Genomic DNA, 23038 nt, shown 5'->3' with positions numbered 1-23038 from the left:
CCGGCCGCGCCGCCGCCGCCTCGGAAATGCGGCTTTCTGCCCCCAGCGCCCGCAGCAGCCCAGCGAGGCGGGTTAAACCCCCCGGGTTGGGGGCGAAGCTTTTCCRGCACGAGCCCTTTCGGGGAACGGCTTATTCGGGAATCAGCGAGCCTCTTTTGCCCTTTTTTTTYCCTCCCTCCCCTCCGGGTTGCTGTAGTTCGGGTTGCTTAGGAAACCCCTGCAGCAGGGTACCGAGGCCGAGGAATGTTTCCCACCGGCAATTCAGATGCTGCTTCACCTAGGTAAGTCGCGCCCTGCACGAACGGACACCGAACCCAAGGRCGTCGCTGTGGCTGAGAACACCCAGCACAACCCAGACCAACCGGGAAACCTAGCGACGTGCCGGAGAGCGAAGGTGCGAGGCAGTCGCAGCACAGCGCTTAGATTTGAAATCACGTCAGATAGTAATACCAGACACGCATTTAACGGGGAAAACCTCTACCACGCGTACAAGCCACGGATGCCCTAACAAAACACCGGTCTCTTGTTTGCAGAACGCGAGAAAGCGGCCACGGGCGTTTTACACAGCCGCCGTGTCAGGTAACAGGTTCACACGAAACGCGGCAGCTCAGCGCGCGGCTCCGGGCTGCTCCAGAGCCGGACCGCGGGCCAACCCCATCACAGAGAGCCCGGCACGCTGCGGTCGTTTTAACGACAATGAAAGCATGCAGCTGTCATCTCTACTAGCTTAAGTTCACATGTTAATTCAACTGGTACCAACCAACCTGAGCTTAACCCAAGCTAAACTTCTGTCATATCCCGGGATATCTAATGGGAAATGTATTTCAGCCAAAAGGCACAGATCCAACAGCAGCCACATTGCAATGCTTAGCATTTCTGTTGACTTGTACTACAGAAAAAACAAAATTAATTATGCATTTAAATTAGTCAGAATTCTATATTGGACAATAGCACRATCTGATTCTGACAGGTTTTTATTCTCTTATAAAAGCCTGAAAACCTTGATTTTCCTTCATCTTTCCCCCACTAACGATCCCTTTACAATTGTCCTTCATTTCTGTTAAAACTGATAGCATTTCTGCTCATGGAAAAATGAAGTACTAGAATTGCAGCCAGAAAACATAAACTTTGAATTAAATTTAAGCAAGCGTATTGTGGCTATACAGAAAACAAGCTAAGACTGAATTACTGCTGGAGAAATGATCTCCTATCTTTGCAAAGCAGAAAAAAAATTTACATACCAATTGGTTCAAATAGTGCTTTGGGTCCCTAGGCACACACAGGCACATTATAAACACCTTAAGAAAGCAACACACATTGAACTTTAAATATATCTCAGATATATGGAAACAAGGTAGAACTGGAAATTCTGAGGCTGACCAAACAAAACATGATTGCTGAAATCTCAAAGCAAGTGATACTCCAACAAAACCCCTCAATGTTTCTTTTTTTTTTTTTAATTAAAACTACAAACTTATCTCCTACATAGCTAACGAGTATGTCTATACATAAGAAAGTGCACACCATTTTTTCCTTTAACAGACATTCTATTGTTTCTTCCAAGTTAAGAGTAGTGAAGCTACTCACACTTCATGTCAACTTACCCCTGCCTAACACATTCAAAACCAAACCAGCAACATCTCACCGTAGCGCTCCCAGGCATCTCTGTGCTGGACGGCAACAGGCACACCAAACTCCAAGGGGGCTTGTGAAGTGCATAAATTGCAACTAGAAGATAACGGAGCAGCATGTAAACCTACCTACTTAACCAGCAGTGAAAGACTAGTTCCATGGTCAAGTATGCAGCCAATCTACCAAGAAGAATCATTTCTAAAAGACATTAAAATGTACATTTCAGGTAGCTAAGTGATTAAAAGTACTAGTCACTGGAAATATTTTTGTATTGTAGATATTTCTAGCACTTGATTCAGTAAGACAAATCAATCTCATCTAATACTGCTAAAAGGTATTTGAAAAAAATCATTCAAAGCTAAAAATGAGACCTTTCAAGACAACTACTCCTTAAAAAAGATAGTGAAGTTATATTGCCACATGATCCAAAGTAAACAAACAAGAGACCTATCGATTTAGGCACACAGTCAGCAAGGCTACTGCATATGATTTATACCATGATTCACAGATGTATGTAAATTTAATCCAAATTGATCATACCAAATTGTAGCATTTTATACTCCAGAAAATTAAACGTATTATTCTCAATTTAAAYACTTTCATGGAAATCTGATTGTGATACAAGTGGAAAATAAGGTGAAAAACCACCCACATCTAAAGCACTGTTACATTTATCCCATTGATGAAGCAGTACACTCAATCAAATAATGATAGTGACATTTTAATCTATTTCTTCAGTGAAAATTAATATCACTTGCACCAATACTGAGGGGTGCATTTGGTAGAACTTCTGTGTACTGCAATCCTCTGCTCATGGAAATGAAGCAGGAAAAAGAGAAAGTAAGTAGCAAGAGTCCTGCTGTAAGGCGCTAAGAAAAGCTGTACGAAATTAATCTCTTATTAGGCTTAAAATTCCTGTTAGAAATGGTATCCCTGGGGTAACACTCCAGGACACCCTTCCTGCCACCGTTTCTTTTGTTTGTGCCACATGACATCCCTCTCCTGTCAAATCTTTCTTAATATAGTGTATTTATCTTGTACAGCAGTTCATGCTTCTTCCCTTTAGATGTTATTTCCTCCCACACAGACCTATAAAGCCCTCCCAAAAGCCTTTGTTTTTCCCTCAATATCATAAATGCCAGGTTCTGGCATTTTTGGTATTATGATATACTTCAAAAGACCACCACTGATCTGTGAGATCGTCTATATTAATCCTCTTCTAAAAACCTTGACTGAAAAGTGGCTATTGTATATTTTGCTTTACATCATGCTATTTTTAACCTGTGTCGTTAGCTTTACAAGATTTCCATTCAACAACATTCTCTATCCAACTATGACTGTCAAAAGCATGAAGTATTTTTTCGTTAGGTATCCATTAATGCCTGGAGCGAATCTCCATGACTCTCCTCCCACCTTCAGTGGCTGAAGGTTATCAGCCATAACCGTGATTGCCAAAGTCCTTGCAGGAGCAGATGCCTCTCACTGGGATTGTCTAGATCTTTCTACCTAGAGTTGTCTTCCTGTCCCCAGCAGGGACATGACCTTAATTCATTGGGCTGGCTTTCGTCCACACTCCCCACCATGACTGTGGCAATCTGGAGCTGCTAAAAGCTTCATTATTGCACACAGATGGTGCACAAATTCTCAAAAGTAATTTGTGGAAGTGCCACAGCAGTGAAGCTCAGACACTACTACAATAACAAAAGCACTGTGTACAAACCCAGCTAGTGTTTATCAAAGCCATAAAGAGTAAATAATGAATGAACACCATTGCGATTACTGTAGGATGCAATGAATACTGCTGGAGGCACAGTTTCGAAGTTCCTTCCTACGCCTAAGTCGGATGAAGAGCAGAACAAGAYAAAGCCTTCACAGGTAAAGCACAAGGGAAGGTATTTCACTTTCAACAGCTCAGTAGCCACACAACAACAGTAAATAATCAACTACTTGCGTTTAACTTGCAACAGAAAGCAAAAACCACAGGTTCCCCAAGCAGCATGTGCCAGAATTCAATAGCAAAGCAGAAAAATACTGGGGAGCYGGCATCCACCACCCTGCCCACAAGAGGGAAGGAGGAAAAAAGGGGGGGGCAGAATCTTTTGAAGTAGCTGTCAGCACAGATCCTTATTAATTTGGGGCTGTGCTGCCACATGGGGTCATGAAAAGCCTGACAGAAATCAAATGCAGCTACAAAAATGGAGGTCAAAATTAAGAGAGAGGAGGGCACTGGATCAGGAATACTCAAACAGGCTTGCACCGAAGAGCAAAGGTTTTACATCAACTCTGTCTTTGCTGCTCCGTGCCACAGCAGTTATTCTCAGTTATACCAGTTTTCAGTGCATTTTAATGCAAGTAACTTGCAAGCTTGCCAGCACAGAATTTGTATAAGTGACATATAAAACACGGCGCAGCGTTACAAGGCAGGTAAAGCAATATACATTAAAGCATCTGGCTGTCACATGATGACATGATGAATAGACTTTTTACTTTTTTTTTGGGAGGGGGGGGAATACATTCACTCCTGTGCTTTGCTTCATATTGAATATAACTGAGCTGCTCTTTTCAGAACAGCAAAAAACAGCTAATCACATTAGAACTCCAAAATTATCAATAATCTATTAAATGTATGAAAGCTACACATTAAGGCCAGATATAGTCCAGCATTATTATACAGCTAACATTTGCAGACCCATCGTATACTTGCTAAGTAAATGCTATCTTCCTGGGTCCTGAATTTTTATTCTCATCAGCCTCCAAAACAAAATTTTGCACATTTTACCTATTCTCATCTTTAGCATTTCCATACAGTCCCTACTAATACCTTTTGAAATCTGCTTCTCCACTGAAGAAAATACGGTTGCACTGTGAACCAACTAAACAGATACTTTTGCTCTCAAAGCACCACTCTTGTCTGTCCATTCACGTAGTTTGTAAGCCACAACAAAGCAGAAAGCTACAATGATGGTCTAATAAGGAACTTCAATATTAAAGCAGACTTTGTTTTCATTTGCTTGAGTAGGTTATTGTAGTAAGTTGCAACAGAGCCCAAAAACGGTCATTCACTGCTAACTTCCTTACAGTGGTTAATTTTTGAATTAATTTCCAGTGCTGAATGACCACTGCAGGTGCTGCTGGGCAGCCAGTCCTTTTGTTGCAGATCGCAACGCTTGATCAGCCAGCTCCCTTTTCTGRGGGCTTTACAGGTGCTTCCAAATGTTATTTCCTTTGCTTCTGCCAATTGCAAGTGAGTGGAAAGGTTTCACAGATTTAAAGATTAATTACATGATTCATTTTTAGATCACAAAGACAGTAGCAGTACGTGTCACCAATGTATCAGAGATGACTTCTTTCATTTCGATACCAAAATAYTGACACAGAGAAACAAGTGACATGGTCAGCTACTCACTGTCAATTAAAATAACACAACAGGGGTAACAGTGACATACTCCTTGACAGAGATACAACTGCCACATTATTTGTATGATTTATGTGCCATAAATCAAAGTTAGAATTCTACTATGCATGTACCCACAATAAGGAATTCGGATCAAGTTTCTGCTACGTTCAGTAAGAGTATGTGAAAGTATTTATGGCAGAACATTTTTTGCTAATCTTATGATTCATTTGAAACATGTAGGATCCTTCCCACATGATTCCAGCAGAAACTGAGTTTTAATTCAGAAGCCCTCTTACCCTCAGAATAAGGTCTTTCATTGCTCCTTGCAAATCTACACCATCAGAACACAGATGCACAAAGGCTGGTTCAGTCATCTTACTTTTTAACTAGTGAACAATTAATTTCTGTTGTTATTCTTCTACTAAACATACATCGTTAGCCATTTCTAACATAGTCCTTAGACTTGCACATTTGGTGAAAGCAGTAAAACACAACTTGTCTACACAGATAAYGATCAAATCCAAACTTAGCATACTGAATTTCTGGGGAGGGAAGAAACATTTTATTTTGTGACACTAAATGATGACTGCATACATGATTTTTATTTTCTTTTCCTATGTTATTGAGGTCAGCATTGACGAAGTCAAAAAAAATTTTACATTTTTGCTCTGGACAGCAAAAGTGCTCTCTTTCTATCAAAAAAGAAGCTACAATATCAACTAGCACTGGATTTTTAGCATCAGCATTAAGACAATATGGCAAAATTCAGCTTTCATACAGGAAATTTAAGCAAGCAAAGGAAATGAGMCCCCTGAATCTCTGTTGATGGTGAAACAACTAATAGAATAATAATTTTCAACAAATTATCCCAAAATTAATCCAAATGAGTASGAATATCAAAAATAGAAAGCATTCTTTAAGTAGAGATAATGGAACAACTAATACTGCATGCTGATTTTTTCTGCTGGATGAAGGATTTAATTATAATGGCTAGTTGATTCATTATATTCAAATATACTCCTGAACCTTTAAGGAAGCAAGTACATACTTGGAAGTCTCTATATTTCCAGTCCATCAGATGTGAAAAATAAATTAAACAAAGCAAAACCCCAGAACTACATTCTTCTACCTTTGTGATGAGAATTCGATATTTCTCCACCAGATGATCGTTATTATGACACCCTGCCAGCAGCTGCCACACTTCTCCTCTTAGAGCCTCAGGGACGCCACTTCTCACCAACGCTGACAACGTCTTTGGCCTCACGCTCAGATTGAGGTGCCTGGGTGGGGGTGAAAGTACATTACCATGATTTAAATACAAATACATGAATACATAAGCAACAACTACCATGCAACACCAAACATGTATAATGATAGGAATTTCAGGATAGTTCTTGTGTTGCCAGCATAAATTAAGTTCAAGTTATGAAAGAGACAGCTTTGGAGAAACACTTTCAGAACTATTTCCTTGGTTCCTATTCAATCTAGACAGAATATAAACATATGTTTTAAAACACTCAACAGCTCAAAAGTCTACAGCTAAAACTAGGACTGGAGGACAGATATCACATTGTATAAGATCCAAAGATCTCTCTCTGAGCTTTAAAAAAAAAGTGTTAAGTTTATCTCAAAGTATATCAAAAATGAGAATCCATTTACAGAGGCATATATTGCTTTCTGGACTATCTGCACTAGAGCAGGCAGGTAACCTTCTAGGGAAGAAGGGAGGGTAAGCAACCAGAACTGTCCAAAAAAAACATACGTTCTCTCCTAACAATTTAAACAGCTTCCACTCTTACACAAGCTAGTCCTATCTAAACAGGTTTTTTTCCTACTTAGACTGGTAATAGCTCACAACTTTCAGTAATGCAAGCTATAAAAAATAAATACAATTTATACAATTACAGAAAGCTAAGCTGGACAGTCCATTCATGGTTCACACATTAAAACCCGGAAGACACTGGCTTTCAATCAAAATGATTATGTTTTTTCTACAGTGGCTACAAGAAAACTTCTACATAAAATGATTAAGAGAACTGATGGACAAAACTAGGTAAAAAMTGAACTTTACTCATATTTATCACATGCTCTTAACAATAAACTGATACTTAATAATGCTTCTTTACAGTTTAAGATACACATGGATGATAATTTTACACAGTTTGGGACTCACTGCTGCCTTCCTTCAGTCTACAGTATTCCAACACAATAATGTGTAGATTAGCTGTGATGGACATTCAAATCATAATATATTTCACAACAGCTGATACCATAATCTYCCCCTTTACTTTGTTTCAGGTGTGCATGTTCCTGAAATTCTCAATCTCCTAAAATTTTAAATATTGGAATCTTTTCCATTAGAACAGATGTATAACTGAACTTCACTGCAGCAAGAGCTCCAATCACTTTTAATTTAGGAGAAAATCTATTCTCTAAACCCAGCTAACTACAGTAAATATTTACACATTATATCTCCATGTATTTATATATTTATGGGTGTATATTTCACTATATATTGTATAATATATATGTGTTTATATAAAATACTTATAGACAAATATACAGACTCTTTGTGAAGATCTGTAAAATTGCTTTGCCTTATCCTCAGATCAGAACAACAGTAATTCTGATGAATGTGGCACAAACTGTTAGGCTGTAAACCAAAAGCAATAGACTACTAGATTTTTCCAAACTATATGATTTTGAAATGAAAAAATTATGTGATTCACTACTTATAAAATGAGCAAAATATTATTAAGAAATCACAAAATACCAATGCATATTTAATTGCTATACAAATTTAATTATAGGAACCTAAAAACCTAGCATGAAACTACATGAACTCTGATTTTTATGATTTTCAATCCTCTTATATTAAGAGCTTAAGGATCATTACTTGCAAATACTCATTTTTTTTGTTAAGGGAAGCCCTTTAACACACATTAAAGTTGTTGTTGCCGGCATTAGCACAGAAGCACTCCATATCCTCTTAGAGCTGCCAAAACATTTTCAATGACAGTCAGGTGACTTAATTATATTTCAGCCACTGGAAAAGTTACGGAAAAAAATCAGGTTGAAAGAAACTTTCTCATAGCAGCAGATGTGTAGAGCTCATCTGTTAAAAATGCTTCTAAAAGTCTAGGGGAGGAAAGGAGGAAGGGAGGGAAAAGGACTATACATCATTTTACCACAGTCCTCCCTTTCTCACAAAGGTGAGAATTGCTGCTGTTCACTTTCCTAGAAACAAAATGGAGTAAAATTACTTATTTGAAAAAGTATTAAATAACTGCAAAAAAACAAAACTAATACTTGATTGTGATAAGCTTAAAGAGAATACTAGCTAAGACGTCACTTCAATACTTTTCCTCATCTAAAGTGCACGGCTTAATCTAATCTCTRTGGTCCAGCTCCTTAGAGATAATTTTCCATTCAGACTTCTGATTGCTGCACACTCCTTGCCCTGTTCTTYAATATTAGGAAGCAGAAGGCAACAGCTAAAGCCAGAGTCAAAATGTAGTATACATGAGCTCAATCTGCTGATGCTGGGCTTGTCTGTTGCCCTTCCTTGATGTAGGGAAAATAAATAAATAAATAAAATTGACTTTTGCAATAATCAGCATCAGTTTCTTAGAGCTGCTCAGGTGTCTCCAAGATGACTAAAAGGTCCTTTAGGCAGGAAGGAAGAACAAATGTTGCATTAGCAACTGACTGTCAAGAAACACTGTTCTCAGTGTACTGGTATTTTTTAATGAAAAAAATAAAATAGCTCATGTACTTCCTTCTTGGCAGACTCTGGATCCATCTTCCTTTAGCTAAAGGGAAGAAAAGTATCTTTGCAACACAAGTACTGATCTCCCACATTCTTAAGCTACGGTAACTAAGATATGACAGCTGTAGAAAAAAATGTAACTCCTATGGAGTTCACAGCCAAAGTAAAATGGAAGTGATCTAGGTAAAATAAATACAATAGAAAAGCTGCATTTTCTTTATACTAATTAGGAGGTTATATTAAAAAACAAAAACACATACACACAGAAAAGTAATACTATTGTTTTAAAAAATAACCATCAGCAACAAGCAACATAAGTGAATTTCTAAATATTTTTAACATACACTCAAAAGTAAAAATACTTAAAATGCCCTACTGAAGAAACAGGACACTGAAGCCATAGAATAAAGGATATTCTGAGGGATCAAGGAGGACTAAATCCATACTAATCTCAAGTAGCTTCCAGAATTAATGGCAGTTTCAAGAAGAAGGAGCAAAGTCTGAAAAACATTCAGAACTGTGATTGTCAGAATGTGATTTTGCCACTTACCATTTGGACAGCAACTCTCCCCATGTCTCAAGAATTTTTTCTGCACACTCTTTGGAAACATCTCCAGAACCACTCAAGAGAGGTTCATCATTGTCTGCAAGCAAAAGAACAAAGGAGAAACTACGGAATCACCAATCATTTTTCTATCTCTGCAAATTTAAACACTACTCTCTTAACTGTATCAGTGTGTGGCAAGAAGAAATTCATCATTTGTGAAGGCACTGCGTGTGCGCTGAACAAAGTACTAAAAACTCACCAGGTACTTCAGAATACAACCAAGAACAAGACTGGGTGGACAATGAAAGCATAAATGCAGCAATTAAGAAGAAAAACTGAGAGAACTGGGTTTGCTCTGTCTTAAGAAGAGCATGTTACTGGAAATCTTCAATTACTAAGTGAAAGTATGCAGAAATGACAGAATTAGACTCTTTTTGGAGGTATGCAGTGATACGACAAAAGGCAAAACACAAGCAGCAGCATGTGAAACTTCGGTTAAATATAAGGAAAAAGTTTTTACCATGAGGGAGACCAAACACTGGAACACGGGCCGAGAGAGGCTATGGAAACTTCATCACTGGAGACAGTCAAAATGCAACTGGACAAGGCCACAAGGCCCTGAACAACTTGATCTGTCTGGATGCACTTCTGAGTGGAGGGCAGCATTAGAGACCTCCAGAGGTCCCTTCAAACACAAGTAATTCTATGTCTCTACTTCAAAGTTTTGGAAGACCACAAGAATTCTGAAAGTGCACAGCCTACCTTATTTGAAAACCTACAACACTATAAAAGCTGAAAACACAGTAAAAGCAATGTAGTTTCACAGAGCAGCTGCAGACCTGCCACATTCTCACAGACCCATAMGAGCCCATGAAGTGTTAGCTGGTAACCTACATATTACCAACGAAAATCTAGCTCAGGTGTTACCTTGAAATAAAGGCATTGCATCACTTTCACTGAAAGTTTGCATTGCATCTCTAGCACTGATAAAATAATTTTTCTAAATCAGCAAGCAGAAAATACCTTACTGGAACTGCCAACAACATAAACATCTTGAACTCAATCATCTAAATAAAAAAACTAAAGGATTTTATTTCCTTTATGAAATACAATGAGAGGTCATTGTGTCACAGCATTTTCAGCAAGCTGAACTGCTTGACTTTTTTATTTTCACTTTGAAAGTGCCAGCACCCACTTGCAATGTTGCAAGTGCTATCTACTATAAATAAAATAGCTATGTTTCTTATCTAGAAAAGAATACCACTGTGGTTAGCATAGTGGTTACAGTTGCTAACGAAGAACACTTTGCAAAGGAGCTAAATTTCAAACCACCTCCTTCCCCTGACTCGCTCCCTCCCTCCCCYTCCACTCTCCCCCCTTTTTTTTAATATAAGGGGAAAGTAAAGCGCAGAAGTGAAACAATTCACCCAAGGTCACATCTGAGGCCCATGACAAAGTCAAAAAGCAGAAACTCAAATCATTTCAGCTCAAAGCCATAAGACCAGATGCATATATTCTCAAAATTACTTCATGGCTTGGGTTAAGAGAATTTTATAAAGCAGAAAAAAAGATACTGAAAATATATTAAGTTTCAAGGTCCTGGTGTAGTTTTTTTGTATTACAGTTGTCTATGTTCTCCTTTTCACAAAAACACGCTGCTTGCATACGTTCCCAACTATCAGCTTCTCATTTCTACTCTCAAATCTGCTCACAGCTGTTTAGAAAAGGGCAAAAATTACACAAAAATCCCCAATTTTTAGCAGCCTCTTTTCACATCATTCCAAATATATCATACTCAGGGCTTCATGAGGCCTGGGTTGAACACAGTCTAGACAGACCACAGAAGTGTCAGACAAGGGAGAGGCTGATCCAGGAATGCAGGGGTACTGGTTACTGAATACTCACAACATTAAAGCAAGAAAAAAAAATCATCAGCAAGCCAGATTCTGACTGAAAAGGATTCAGCATGTTTCATAACTATGTTATTTACTGACTACCCTAGAAAAAGCTTCCATTTCTTCCAAAATATAGAAAACATGCAATCCACATCTTACCTTCCTCTTCGTCATCTTCAGGAGGAGAAGGAATCATTGAGCCCTGTGACCCAGACTGAGGCAGACGAAGAGAGGGGCTTGCTGTAGTTTTTCTTCTCTCCCTTTCTGATTCACTTTCTAGACACACAACTTCATATAGGGTGTCCGAGTTATTCTTTCTATCCTTTTGCTTTATCTGGGAAATAAAAGAAGTTTCATTTTATTGAGAAATGCTGTATGAACACCCAGATTACTTTGTAAGGCTCTACCTTCTCTTTTTGGAAGAGAAGAACTGACAAAATTTTCATCACATTCTACAACAAACAACGTTCAATCCTTACAGTGTACTTAATGCATTGCTCAGGCCCGCAAGCGTTTCTGATTTGAAGTTTCTATTCCTACTATCCTAAAAGAAATAGCAAGCATATTCCATCCAGAAGGCAGACATATATTACAGATAGGACAGAAGGGTCATGCAGGTCTGCCATACATAGGTAAGCGCATCTCTTCCACTATAAATGGATTGGAGATGAATGAGACTTCAAAGCTGTGAATGTACCTATCCCGCAAAAGGTCTAAGAGAGGTTCTTCAACATGAAGCAACCCTGCCTTTAATCAAATATCAGTGGAAAGTAAAATCTCTAAAATTAAGTCTATTCTCTCTCTTGAACTTTCCAAGGATACTGGTGGGGGCAAAAGGAGAGTTGTTACAGAAATTGTTCATATTTACTTTTCCACTATGAAAAGTGTCTTTAATGATGCTTCCAAGTCATCTGTCTGCGAGTACATTGTTGACAAGAACATAGGCATACAAATTGTTGGGTCCCAAGGTCTCTTATGTGCTTTTGTTTCCTCTTCAGTTTTCAATGGTATCAAACCACTGATTACCATTGAAATCATTCCATCAAACCATTCCATTATTTCCTTTAAAAGGAAGATTTTTCTTTGTGAGCTGGTTCCAAAATTTTAATACAGTTCAGGAAAACTGATTTTTTTCCCTACACATTAGGAAAAACGGAGTAGAAAAGGAAAGGCAATGAAAAGAGGGAAATACCATTTATAATTACRCTCTAAACTCCCTGTGCTCAATTTTACCCTTTGGGCATCTAATATTAAAGAGGAATACATCAAAACCAGAAAGACTAAATCACTGAATGTAATCTGAGAAAATAAATCCCTGTGTTTCCACCATTTCCAAAAAAAGAAACACTGCCCAAGTAAGATAAGCCAATTCTACACAGCTGTATTTTTAATAGCCCAATTATGCCTCTATAGAAACAGGTTTCCCTTCCAGGCTTATCAGGCAGTACACTTTATTTGTTGCTTCCACTATGAGTTTTGAGAATCTTCCACTGGTAAACACTGGAAGTTGGATAACCTGACAGTGCCTGTGGAGGGAAAAAAAAAAAAAAAAAAAAAAAAGGAATTGGCTAAGATAAGTCACAATGCATGTGAATTTAGTAAGACAAAAGATACAGAATTAGCTAAGTAAGATAAGCTTCCTTTAAATTACCAAGCAGAAAAGGCGCCTATTGGAGGTAGTAAGATATTTATAGCTGAACTGCCTTAACTGTTCAACATCTCTATGCTCCACCTCAAAAATACTCTAAATAAAAAGACTGATCTCATCCATGAAGATTTTTTCCACCTTGTATTTTGAAGGAAAGTTTCCAAAATGTTTATTCATAACTGTCCAAAACAGTTATACAGCTATTCAGCAGATTTTAGAGTTTTACACAAAAAGAAAAGAACACAGGGAAAAAAGAATTCCCACTGAACTTTCTCTTTGTTGCTACAAAGAAATAATGCCGCTATTCATTAGCACCGTAACAACAAGTGCCTCTAATTTCTTTCCATTCCTCTTTAAAAAAGTAAGAAGGATCAAGAAATCAGAAGGACTTTAATCTTGCTTCCTTGGGCTTTACCCAGAATTATTAAACCTGGAGAGAGCACACACGTCCACATTGTCGTTTGCTTTTGTATCTTTCCACCCCTGTGGACAACACACTCATTTCAGAACAGTAATTTCTAAGGCAGGAGAATGGCTGCTGCTTCAAATACATTATCTCCTCGGTAATTTGTACCTTCGAGTTTCCAGGCTTATTTTGAGAATAAGTTATTGCCTTGCATTGCTGTTATGAATATCCTAGACAGAAATAATCCTTTCCTTTTTAGTAGCTAGGGTAAAAAGAAAGCTGGAAAAACAGCAAAAATTAACAAGTTCTAGGGACTTTTGTACTTGGTTGGACTTTCTTTCCCCCAAGGGAAAGTTTGGGGAATGCGTGAAACCTCTGCTTCCAACCATGCACAAGTGGGAAACTGCCTTTCTGAAATTATCAGCTTTTTGGTGGGTGGAGGTGAGAGGGGAAAGTTTTTATCGGTCTTGCATTTTAAAATTTTGTTAGAAATTTAGCCTTTAACAAAAGCCATCCCCCCCAGATTTCAGACAGATGCTTGCTCATGTAAAAGAATGATTGCATTTGTATGATAAAATCAGTTTAGTATCACATCTGATTGCACGTTACCAGAATTATGTCCAAGGGGTTTTTGCTCTCAACCCTTGGTTTTACATACTCTCCCCTACGTGACCCTTACGCAACCAACCCGTGGCATAGCCCTGGATTGCAGATGAATCCTTGGTTCTATTTACCTCAAGGTTCATCTGAAAAATCCATAAGGCTCCATATAACTTTGCAATCTCTTCAGAACTGTCAAAATTTGCTTTGAAATGAGGACAGACAGTTCTTTTTGAGAAGTTTAGACAATTAGCAACAATTACTGTAATGAAAGATATTTTTTCTAAAATGGAACAGTATTTATCATCCCTCTTTGATTCTGGATCAAAACACTGAAATCTAAAAATCACTTTAATAAAGGCTTTACCAACCACAGAGAGAAACAACTACAACGAAATTCTGACCTTCTCCCAGTCAGTCAACTTCAGGGTAAAGAAACAGGYGCAAATATTCCCCTGGAGTTGCCATACCTCAGTTCAAAACAAGACTTTAACCTACTTCTCCACCTAAAATATCATAATGAAAGATGAGAAAAATAAAATATGAATGATACACATACACCAAACAACCTCATGTTAGAGCAAGTCAGACAGTCCATCTGTAGTACAATAGAAAGCCGCAACTCATTCCGCTGGTCTCAGTAGGACCACAGAGAGACAGAGAGGTTTCAGGACAGGCCCCTAGTAACCAAAACTCATCTTTATTTCCAATGTATGCATATTTATACAGCATTATGCCATAAGCCTACTTCTCAAGTCTCCAAGCAGTGTAATCGACCACTGTCACGCACGAAAACCAACCTTGTCAAATACTAAATCAACTGTAAAACAAAAAAACAAAACAACAAAATTGTTACCTGTTTCAGTTTTAGGAAGAAGTTTTCTGTAGAGCTACGTTTGCTGAAGGGCCAGAATAATCTCTCATTAGGTGAGCAAACTCTGACTTTAGTCTCCAGAATGAATCGAACAGGTTCCTGAACCTCAGTTATCACCAAATCCACAGCAGTAGTCATGAACAATACTTTATCTAGAGACAAAAACCAAAGCAATATTACTAGCATTAATAGCATTAAAAGATGGATCTCAAACAAAACACTCTAATCTCTTTCCTAGTAACATTAAAAAACAAAGTTTTCCACAGAATTCCCCTTTTGCTTAATTTAACACTTCAAAGCCCAGAAGTTTCAAAGCACATGGAACCACAAGGTAAGATCACTATGCACTATACAGTAGAGAGAGTTTTTTCAAATTCCCACTGAAATTTATCAAAAATATTTGTTAAACATTGATCAAGGATTTGATTTGTATACTCCACAGTGCAGTCCACTCTTGTCATCTGGTCTAATTACATTTTGCTTTGTTGTCTTGATTCTTTTTGTTAAGTTACTAAAACAACATTTAATTTCCACCACACTAAACACACTGTTTAAGATCATCACATTTATAAGATTTAGAAAATGGATTATGCACTGTGCTGGCCCAAAAGGAGGCAACTGTACTCAATGACCTATGAGATCCCTTCCAGCACTAAATGAGAAATTGTGTCCTTTAGATAGGATGGCATTCAACCTAGCAGCAGATTGTACTCAGGGAAGTCAGATGCCCTAAAAGTGCTGCTTTTGTCCTGTCAATTCTCATGAATTTCCCCAACCTTCGGCACGTAAGTGCAGTAACAGATTAAGATGATCGTTCACCTGCAGTATCAACAGCTCTGTTTCAGGACTCAAGAGAGCAATGCAGCATCAGTTATTTTCAGATTACACTGGGAATATTTTACTTTCATTCTCATAGGTACAAGAATGCTTTGAATGCTTTTTTTTATTATTATTATGAATTAGCCATGGAAACTAAGCAAAGAGGAAACATGCAATAGTCATTCAGTGCAATTCTCTAACAGATTCTTAAAATGCTATAAAGAAAGACAAGACCCCTGCAACCTATCCCTGTCCTCAGTCTGTACAATCTATTGGGATACACTGTTATTCTTACAAGCTACTACCACTACATACAGGACTTTTTTCTAGTCTTCTGTTTGATTTTTGTATCTGGTACCCTCGTTTCCAAGAGTGTGTCCCAAATCAATTGAATTCAGAGGCTCACAATATGTAATTTATTACATTTACACTACTAAAAGAAAAGTGAAAAAAATATTTTCTTACAGGATTCACCTTAAAAAGTGAGAATTGACAAAATCTCCATAGCTGAGTCACTTGCCCCGCCTAGGATTAACCTTTGGGAAAGTTCATACCTTTTGGTGTTTCCTCATTTACAAACTGGAAGTGTGGAGATTTTTGATTCCAGCTGCCAGTGATCACATATGATTTCCCATCAGAACTTTTACCCATGGACTCCTGTGAGCAGAATAACAATATATTTTTTTAATATAAATTACTGCAAACCATATATTATGAAAAATCTCAGCCCCGTAAACTGCTACTGCACTGTCAAGAGAAGCGCAAACATCTGAAGTCTATGTTATGTTGTCCTGTAACAGATAATCCTGAGAGTAAGAATTTCCATGCAACCTTTGATCTCCTAGCTGATAATATAAAAGGCCAATTAATGTTAATTGTTATATGCGTAGGTAGCATGAACATCTATCTAGTAGGACCTGAAGAAAGACCAATAGCTCATTTTGGAGATGGCTATCTGACAGCAACTTTTAGCTCACACAAGCCTAGGTGAGATCACAGTCAAGTACTCAGACATACAGGACTCAAAAATGCAAAGGCCTGGGATTTTTCTTGTTTAAAAACAAAACTATCTTTTSAAACTTTTAAAAACATTGTGTTAGAAAATGCAAGACAATCCAGTCATTCTGGCCTCATTTTGTACCATGCAGCATCTGAAAAAAAGCTGCTTGAATGGTAAAGCATTTGATAAGGCTTTAATCACACGCTTAAGGGATGTACTTCATTGCCTCTAATATAYGAAAACAAATTATATCAGAACACTGCTTTACAAGCTGCTGAACCTGTAAATTTGGCAAATATTTTACATATTAACATACATCTTACTTCACTGTGATGTTTTAATAAACCAATTGTGTTTTATTTAATCCCAAGTAGCTATTTTATAAAGCATGTTTTGCTCTAAAATATCAAAGTTGAAAAAACAAGATTAAAAACAATTTTTTTAAAATGCAAGAATCCTACCAATCTCACAATCCTAACTTAATTTCTTTTTGCAGATCTACTATGACGTATTTTTAATATGGTCTCAGACCAGGCTTTTGCTGAGATCCAGTTTCATGCAGCATACATAATACATGTTACTCAGCTACTAAGAAACAAGTCAATTTTGTTTTATCCTCCCTATTCAGTGCATCTGTCTCCCAACCAACATTTTCAGGGCAACAAAAAGCCTGCTAAAAACAAATTATTCATGTATTATTGGACCGTTTCACTTACTACTGCAAAAGTATGTACTTCACAAACATGAACACGTCTATTTTCACAACACGCCTCTGAAGTCAGAAAAACTATCATCGTTCCTCAGGAGGAAAACTGAGTCACAAAAATTAAGTGCCCAACAATTCTCAGTGATATCTCTGAAGCACTTTAGGCCTAATTTTACAGTGATAAGTATGCTGTAACGTGTTATATGCTCAAAGTACAGCACTTCTGAAAATAAGGCTTTATATGTCTTATTTCAGGCCCCTAAATGAGAACAGTCACGGCTGGTTGTGCAAAATTGGGCAAGTCCCTTGACCAAGCATCATGTCATATCATAACTCTGTAGCAGAGGAAGGGATTCAACCCAGCTCCCCAGGGCTACACTCAAGAGCATAAGCTTCAGCATCAAACTACATTAATAAGTGTGCATAAGCATCTAAACCTGTTCTGAGATCACACACAACCATAAGAATAATTACGGATTTTTTTAAATAAAAAATCCTTACCAAATCTAAAAGGTGCATGTCACCACTCCGAACATCTTTTCCACGGCTAAGGAGGAGACCAAAACATCTGCAAAACCAGGCAACAAAATAATCTGAAAAATTTAGACCTATTACTCATAAACAAGCCTATTTAAACCTATTTAAATATTCCTTGTCATACATCACAAGTAGCCCATGAATACTATAACAAATTGACAAATTTTGACATTTGAAATCAGTATCAAGCACATCAAGCAAAACCTCAAACCAATACCAACAACGTCAAGCAAAGCTTCATCAGCATATTTACAGTATGATTTTATCCTTCCTACAATAGGCTGGAAAGTTACCTTTATTTGCAAGAACAGTACAAAACACACAACTAACAGAGATTCCATATTCTGCTGTTTCTAGTAGTCTTCTCTCTCACATAACTTTTTTTTTTTTTGAGACATATTTTAATAAATTTTTGCCTTTGATAAAGATGAGAACCAGGAAATTCCAAACGAAGCTCAGGGACCTGTCTTTTATGATTTTATTTCTCAGAGACTTTTGGACTACAGAGATATATTCCACTTCATCCTCTGGTTTACCACACTGCCTCATGTTCCTGCATTTCACTTCAGACTACAAAGGCTGGCAGGAGCTGTGTCTTTTCTCTGTAGTATAAGCAGCACTAAATTCTACCAGCAGTCAAAAATTGTAAATTTATTGCTAAGCAGTGACGTATTTGAAGTCTTATCTCTCCCATTCCCTATGGGGACACTTCATGGTCTGGAATTCTATACCACAGCAGATTCAAAGCATGTGTATGACAATATTCTCAGATGCAAGAGAAATGAGATGAAAGCAAATATTTCAAATAACTCCATCATTGGTTATAGCCTTAGCATTTCAGAAAAACTGAACGTTTAAACTAAAAGCAGTAAGTTTTTATAAGAAACTTTTGAAACAGACACTTACAGGAGATGCAAGCTCTGATTCTAGTCAGGTCTGTGCCAGAATTCACTGAGCCTCTATTGTCCCCCCTGCCACACACACATACTGAACATCTCCATCAGATATTTTGTGAAATCCCAAAGAGATGTAGTTAAATTACATGAATGGAGTATTTATAGAACAATTACTAACCTGCTGCTTCAGAGGGAACAGCCCTGTAATAAACATCAAACAGATAAAGAAATTCTTTAAAATCTATTAAATTACCTCTCAATAGCAAGTTCTTTATTAGTGGTCTGTTGAACGTAAATCACTATCTTCTTATCAATTCCTTGGCGAAGTTTAAAGCATTGCCTGTCCTTGTCTTTGGGAACTGCACTGTTATTTACCAGGGAAGGAAAAAAAAACTCAGAGTGTCATTTATCTGTATTCCTTGCATGTATCAAAAACAGCATCAGACATTCGGTGAAGTCAGCTTCTTATACAAAAGCACTCAAGACCTTTCTTCCTTGCACACTGCAACCGGTAACATGAAAGAAATGGCAACATAATTAGGTGATTGTATTTTATCATGATTAGGTGAAAACCAAGGACACTTAATTTTCAAAATAAACACTATTGTATTTTCAAATTCTGAGGCTTAATCTTGTGAGACTTCTAGCAGCATTTGAAGAAAGTTTCTAAACACTGATTCCCTATTTAACATACAAATATTTGTTAAGCCATCAGATACTGTGTACCATTTTCTTTCATAAAGCAGGTGACCACTGGAGCACATAAGCCAACCAGCCAAAATGATGCATCAATCTTTAGACTGAGAATTTTAYTTATTTTTCTCTAGAGAGAGCATCTTTTCCTAAATGCTGCCCAAAGCTGAGACTGGGTGCTTTGGTGGGAAAATCTAGAATTACACTTCAATATCAATACAGATGATGAAGTTTTAGTGTCAATATTCCTTTTTTAACAGCTTTGTTGCACTAAATCCTGGCCAAAATTAGACTGATGGGATTTGATTTTCTTTTATTCACTTGCTCACTTTTCCCTTGGATATAAAAAATAATCCTTATTTTATTTCTCAACTTTACTTCTCAACCTCTGCATTGTGACCTCCGGGATTTGCAAAACTGGCCATGCAGTATTGCCCACAGCTGAACACCTGCAACAAAAATCAGGTTTATCTTCTGACAGCAGTTGCTTACACAGGCCAGGGAACTGCAAACTACCTTCARCTGTCAGCAGCCATTCCATGTGCTGGGGCAAGACAGCAGATTCACACCCTTACAGCCAGCACATGCAGTCAGACCTCATTTCCCCAGTATGACAGAACTGCATTACCAGTGACTCAGGGTGACAAATGAAGGTACATAACATAAGACAAGGTCAGGTACATCAAAGACTAAGATCAGAGACTGCCTATGTAAAAAGTGTTCTCTTAAATTCTAGATCACTAGGGGTCGGCACCTGAAGGGTCAAACACAGATTAGTGTCAAACTGCCAAAGCTATTTCAAGTAAAGCTGGATCTGTACAGTACGTACAGCATAGGTAGGATTCTGCATAGTCCAAGACAAAACTCACTTTTCTTCACTTTCTACAGTAYAGGTACATGGTTTTTAAACAACTGTCCTCTTCCACCCCTAACGCAACCACACTGTGGCTCAAAAGATCTTTAGGTATCTGTCCAAAGCAAAGGCTGAGGTTCAGTGTGCAATCCTTGCTGACACACCTGAGTTGGCTGCGACTGAAGCAGCTCTAGGCAGAACAACGTCCAGATACCAAGCAATCATTAAATTCTAGTCTGGTTTATGTTAACTGCGCTGCTGCGGCTATGCCGACACTGGTAGCAAGTTAGCAAGACTGAGCTTCACCTGATACATCACTGTGTGCTGTAGCCATGCTTCCACCTGCCCTGCACCCCAGGGGCTGGTGTTGCATTCAAGCCCCAGATCCTCCAGTGTCTTTCAGGTTCAGACCTTAGCTAAACCATTTTTTTTTCATTTTCTAACACTTGGGCTGTGCTTTGGATTGTCTACAGTGGAAGATGCTAAATAAGTACTGGATTATTAAATGGGATTTTTTTTTATTTATTAAATAAAACTTGAGCTGGATGTAAATACAAGAGAAATATCTCTGAAATTTTGGCTAAGAGCCAATGCGCTCAACAAGTCAGCATATTTGGCAGACATGCTGTACTGAAAGACACTTGAGCAATTACATAACACTATAAATGGTTAAATGAAACATCTGAGGACACCGTACRTACGCTGAGMAAAAACAAAACAAAAAATCCCCAAAAACACCAAAAAAAGCTTTTAGCAAAAATTAAAGATGACCTTTTAGAAACAAAGGTTCTCCACTATCAGAGGTAACAGGAAAACACCACTAACTGATWCAGTGTGAAAAGCTGCCCTAATTTTCCCCCATCCTGCCACACCACCACTTCTTATTAATACTTGGATCAGGGAGAAAGAAAAAAAATAGAGAAGAGATTAACTGAATTTTGAGAACTGGGACAGAGAACACAAACACTGAAAAACAGAGGTAAGCTCTGTTCATATAGCTTTTCTTATGCTGATACAGTAACATTATAGATCAGATGAACAGGTTAGTATTTCAATGTAATAAAGCACAGCAAYGAAGAGAATTCATGTTGTGATCTTTGATAAGAGATTTGAACTCTGCCTTCTTTTCTGCTCTCAACAAYTAATACAGAGATCAACTCTAAGAAATCATGGGGATATAGGTAAAGATGAGGGATTTGGCATTCATATTCTTAGAATTCATAGTGCAACTAAAAGTTGCAAAGATGTGGGGAGAAAAAAGGAAAGCTGAGTTTTCACTAGGATAAGAGTAACTGCAGGTTTACACTGGCAATGTCATTCAAGACATTTAATTTCCCTAGGCAGTACTGCAAGATTTCAGCTTGGACTATGCAGCTCCTGTAACTCCAAAACACTATTACGTAAAGAGGAAAAAATCTAGAGTATATGATTTTTGCTATTTGATTACGCTTCTGAACTTCTCTAGAGAATTACTTCTGTCCAACAAAGATTTAATTKAATTTATCCCACTCACAGGCGAAAGTAAACCTAAGGACCAAAGTTAAAATGCAAAGCAGTCTTCTATGCTCCCAATTCTGTCTCTAAACAACCCCCTTTCCTATGACCTTAAGTAATTAACTATTTTAAGAAACTGTTCTAAATAATATTTTACATTAAAATCTAAAGATTTGCTGAGCAAAAATTCATTATTATGTGGTTGCTTTCTCACTCCAGGTTGTGTACAGAGGCAGACCTCTGGAGACAAAGAGTACATTATGGGCCATCACATTTTTGTACACTTTCAGAATAGCAATGTGGGAATACGTCTGAGATCTTGATCATCAAGCTTTCCATTTACAAAATAGTAATAATCCTATACTATATCCTGAACAGTAAATGTGTCCTGTGACAAGTGTGATTTGTGTTAAAATTTTCTCTGGAAATTATTTCTCTGGAGAATAATCTGTCTTTAGAGATCAGCCAATGATTTGAAAAATTCCATTTTTCACAGTTGCATGTTTCTGTCTTCTCTCATGAGGCTTTATTAAAAATATGCATGCTTATGCTTCCTGTAGCAGTCATACAGCCACAGAACCTTTGAAATCCTGGCCACAAATGTGCACAATTCTGGTAGGAAAGCAGAGTCACTACRCTGTATTTTCAGTTTCAGCAGTGGTTCAGCTGAACATGATTTAAGYTGCATTGCACAGAGATTTTAAAGACAAAAGAGGAATATAAAATAGTAAAAGCACTTGGCAGGCAGCATCAGATTCAGTTCAATGAACAAGACAGAAGAGTTCAGAGAGTCATCACCAATGAGTAATTTGTTTAAACTAGAATAGGAAACTTTCAAAAGGGGATTTTAGGAACCATCTCAGACCCACACTCTCCATTCACTCACCTTCCAACAACAGAAACGGATGTTCTAAACAGCAAATGAAGAATCTATACCTGAAATAACCTTTCCCATCGTCTTCTTTGATTTCCAGTGACACAGAGAAGGTGAAAATATCACTATCTGGAGTCTGTGGAGTGGCAATGGCTGAGAGTGGAGTTTGTTTAGCAGAACGACGGAAGGCAGTGGCAAAGCTGTAAAGTATTCGGCTCACCTGCATTTAAATGGCACCAAAGAAAGATCAAAAAGGTATGGGTACAGAGGACGCAAGAGCTGAAAACCTACTTGCATTTTTTCTAAATAATAGAATGAGAAGTAGCCATAGAAATGATTGAGGTTCTAGCATCTAATTAATCATTTTTATATACTTCTATTATAAACTATTCTATAAA

General features: G+C 37.7%; 1 protein-coding gene across 3 annotated transcripts in view; it reads right to left on the bottom strand.

Annotated features, from left to right (window-relative positions):
• Window positions 1-23038, bottom strand: part of RABGAP1 (RAB GTPase activating protein 1) — a 78255-nt gene that overhangs the window by 39954 nt on the left and 15263 nt on the right. For all 3 annotated transcript variants that reach the window (XM_085300442.1, XM_085300439.1, XM_085300440.1), the window contains exons 6-13: window positions 22703-22860; window positions 18980-19090; window positions 17795-17861; window positions 16142-16244; window positions 14751-14920; window positions 11400-11574; window positions 9349-9442; window positions 6159-6309 (exon numbers count right to left, since the gene is read on the bottom strand). In XM_085300442.1, coding sequence (XP_085156568.1) covers window positions 6159-6309; window positions 9349-9442; window positions 11400-11574; window positions 14751-14920; window positions 16142-16244; window positions 17795-17861; window positions 18980-19090; window positions 22703-22860 — 1029 coding nt within the window. The remainder of the gene's footprint in view (window positions 1-6158; window positions 6310-9348; window positions 9443-11399; window positions 11575-14750; window positions 14921-16141; window positions 16245-17794; window positions 17862-18979; window positions 19091-22702; window positions 22861-23038) is intronic.

The sequence above is a fragment of the Rhea americana genome, unplaced genomic scaffold (genome assembly GCF_003343005.1).
Source record: "Rhea americana isolate MKP2758 unplaced genomic scaffold, rheAme1 scaffold_164, whole genome shotgun sequence".
Classification (NCBI taxonomy): domain Eukaryota; kingdom Metazoa; phylum Chordata; class Aves; order Rheiformes; family Rheidae; genus Rhea; species Rhea americana.
This window is presented reverse-complemented; position numbering and strand designations above follow the sequence as displayed.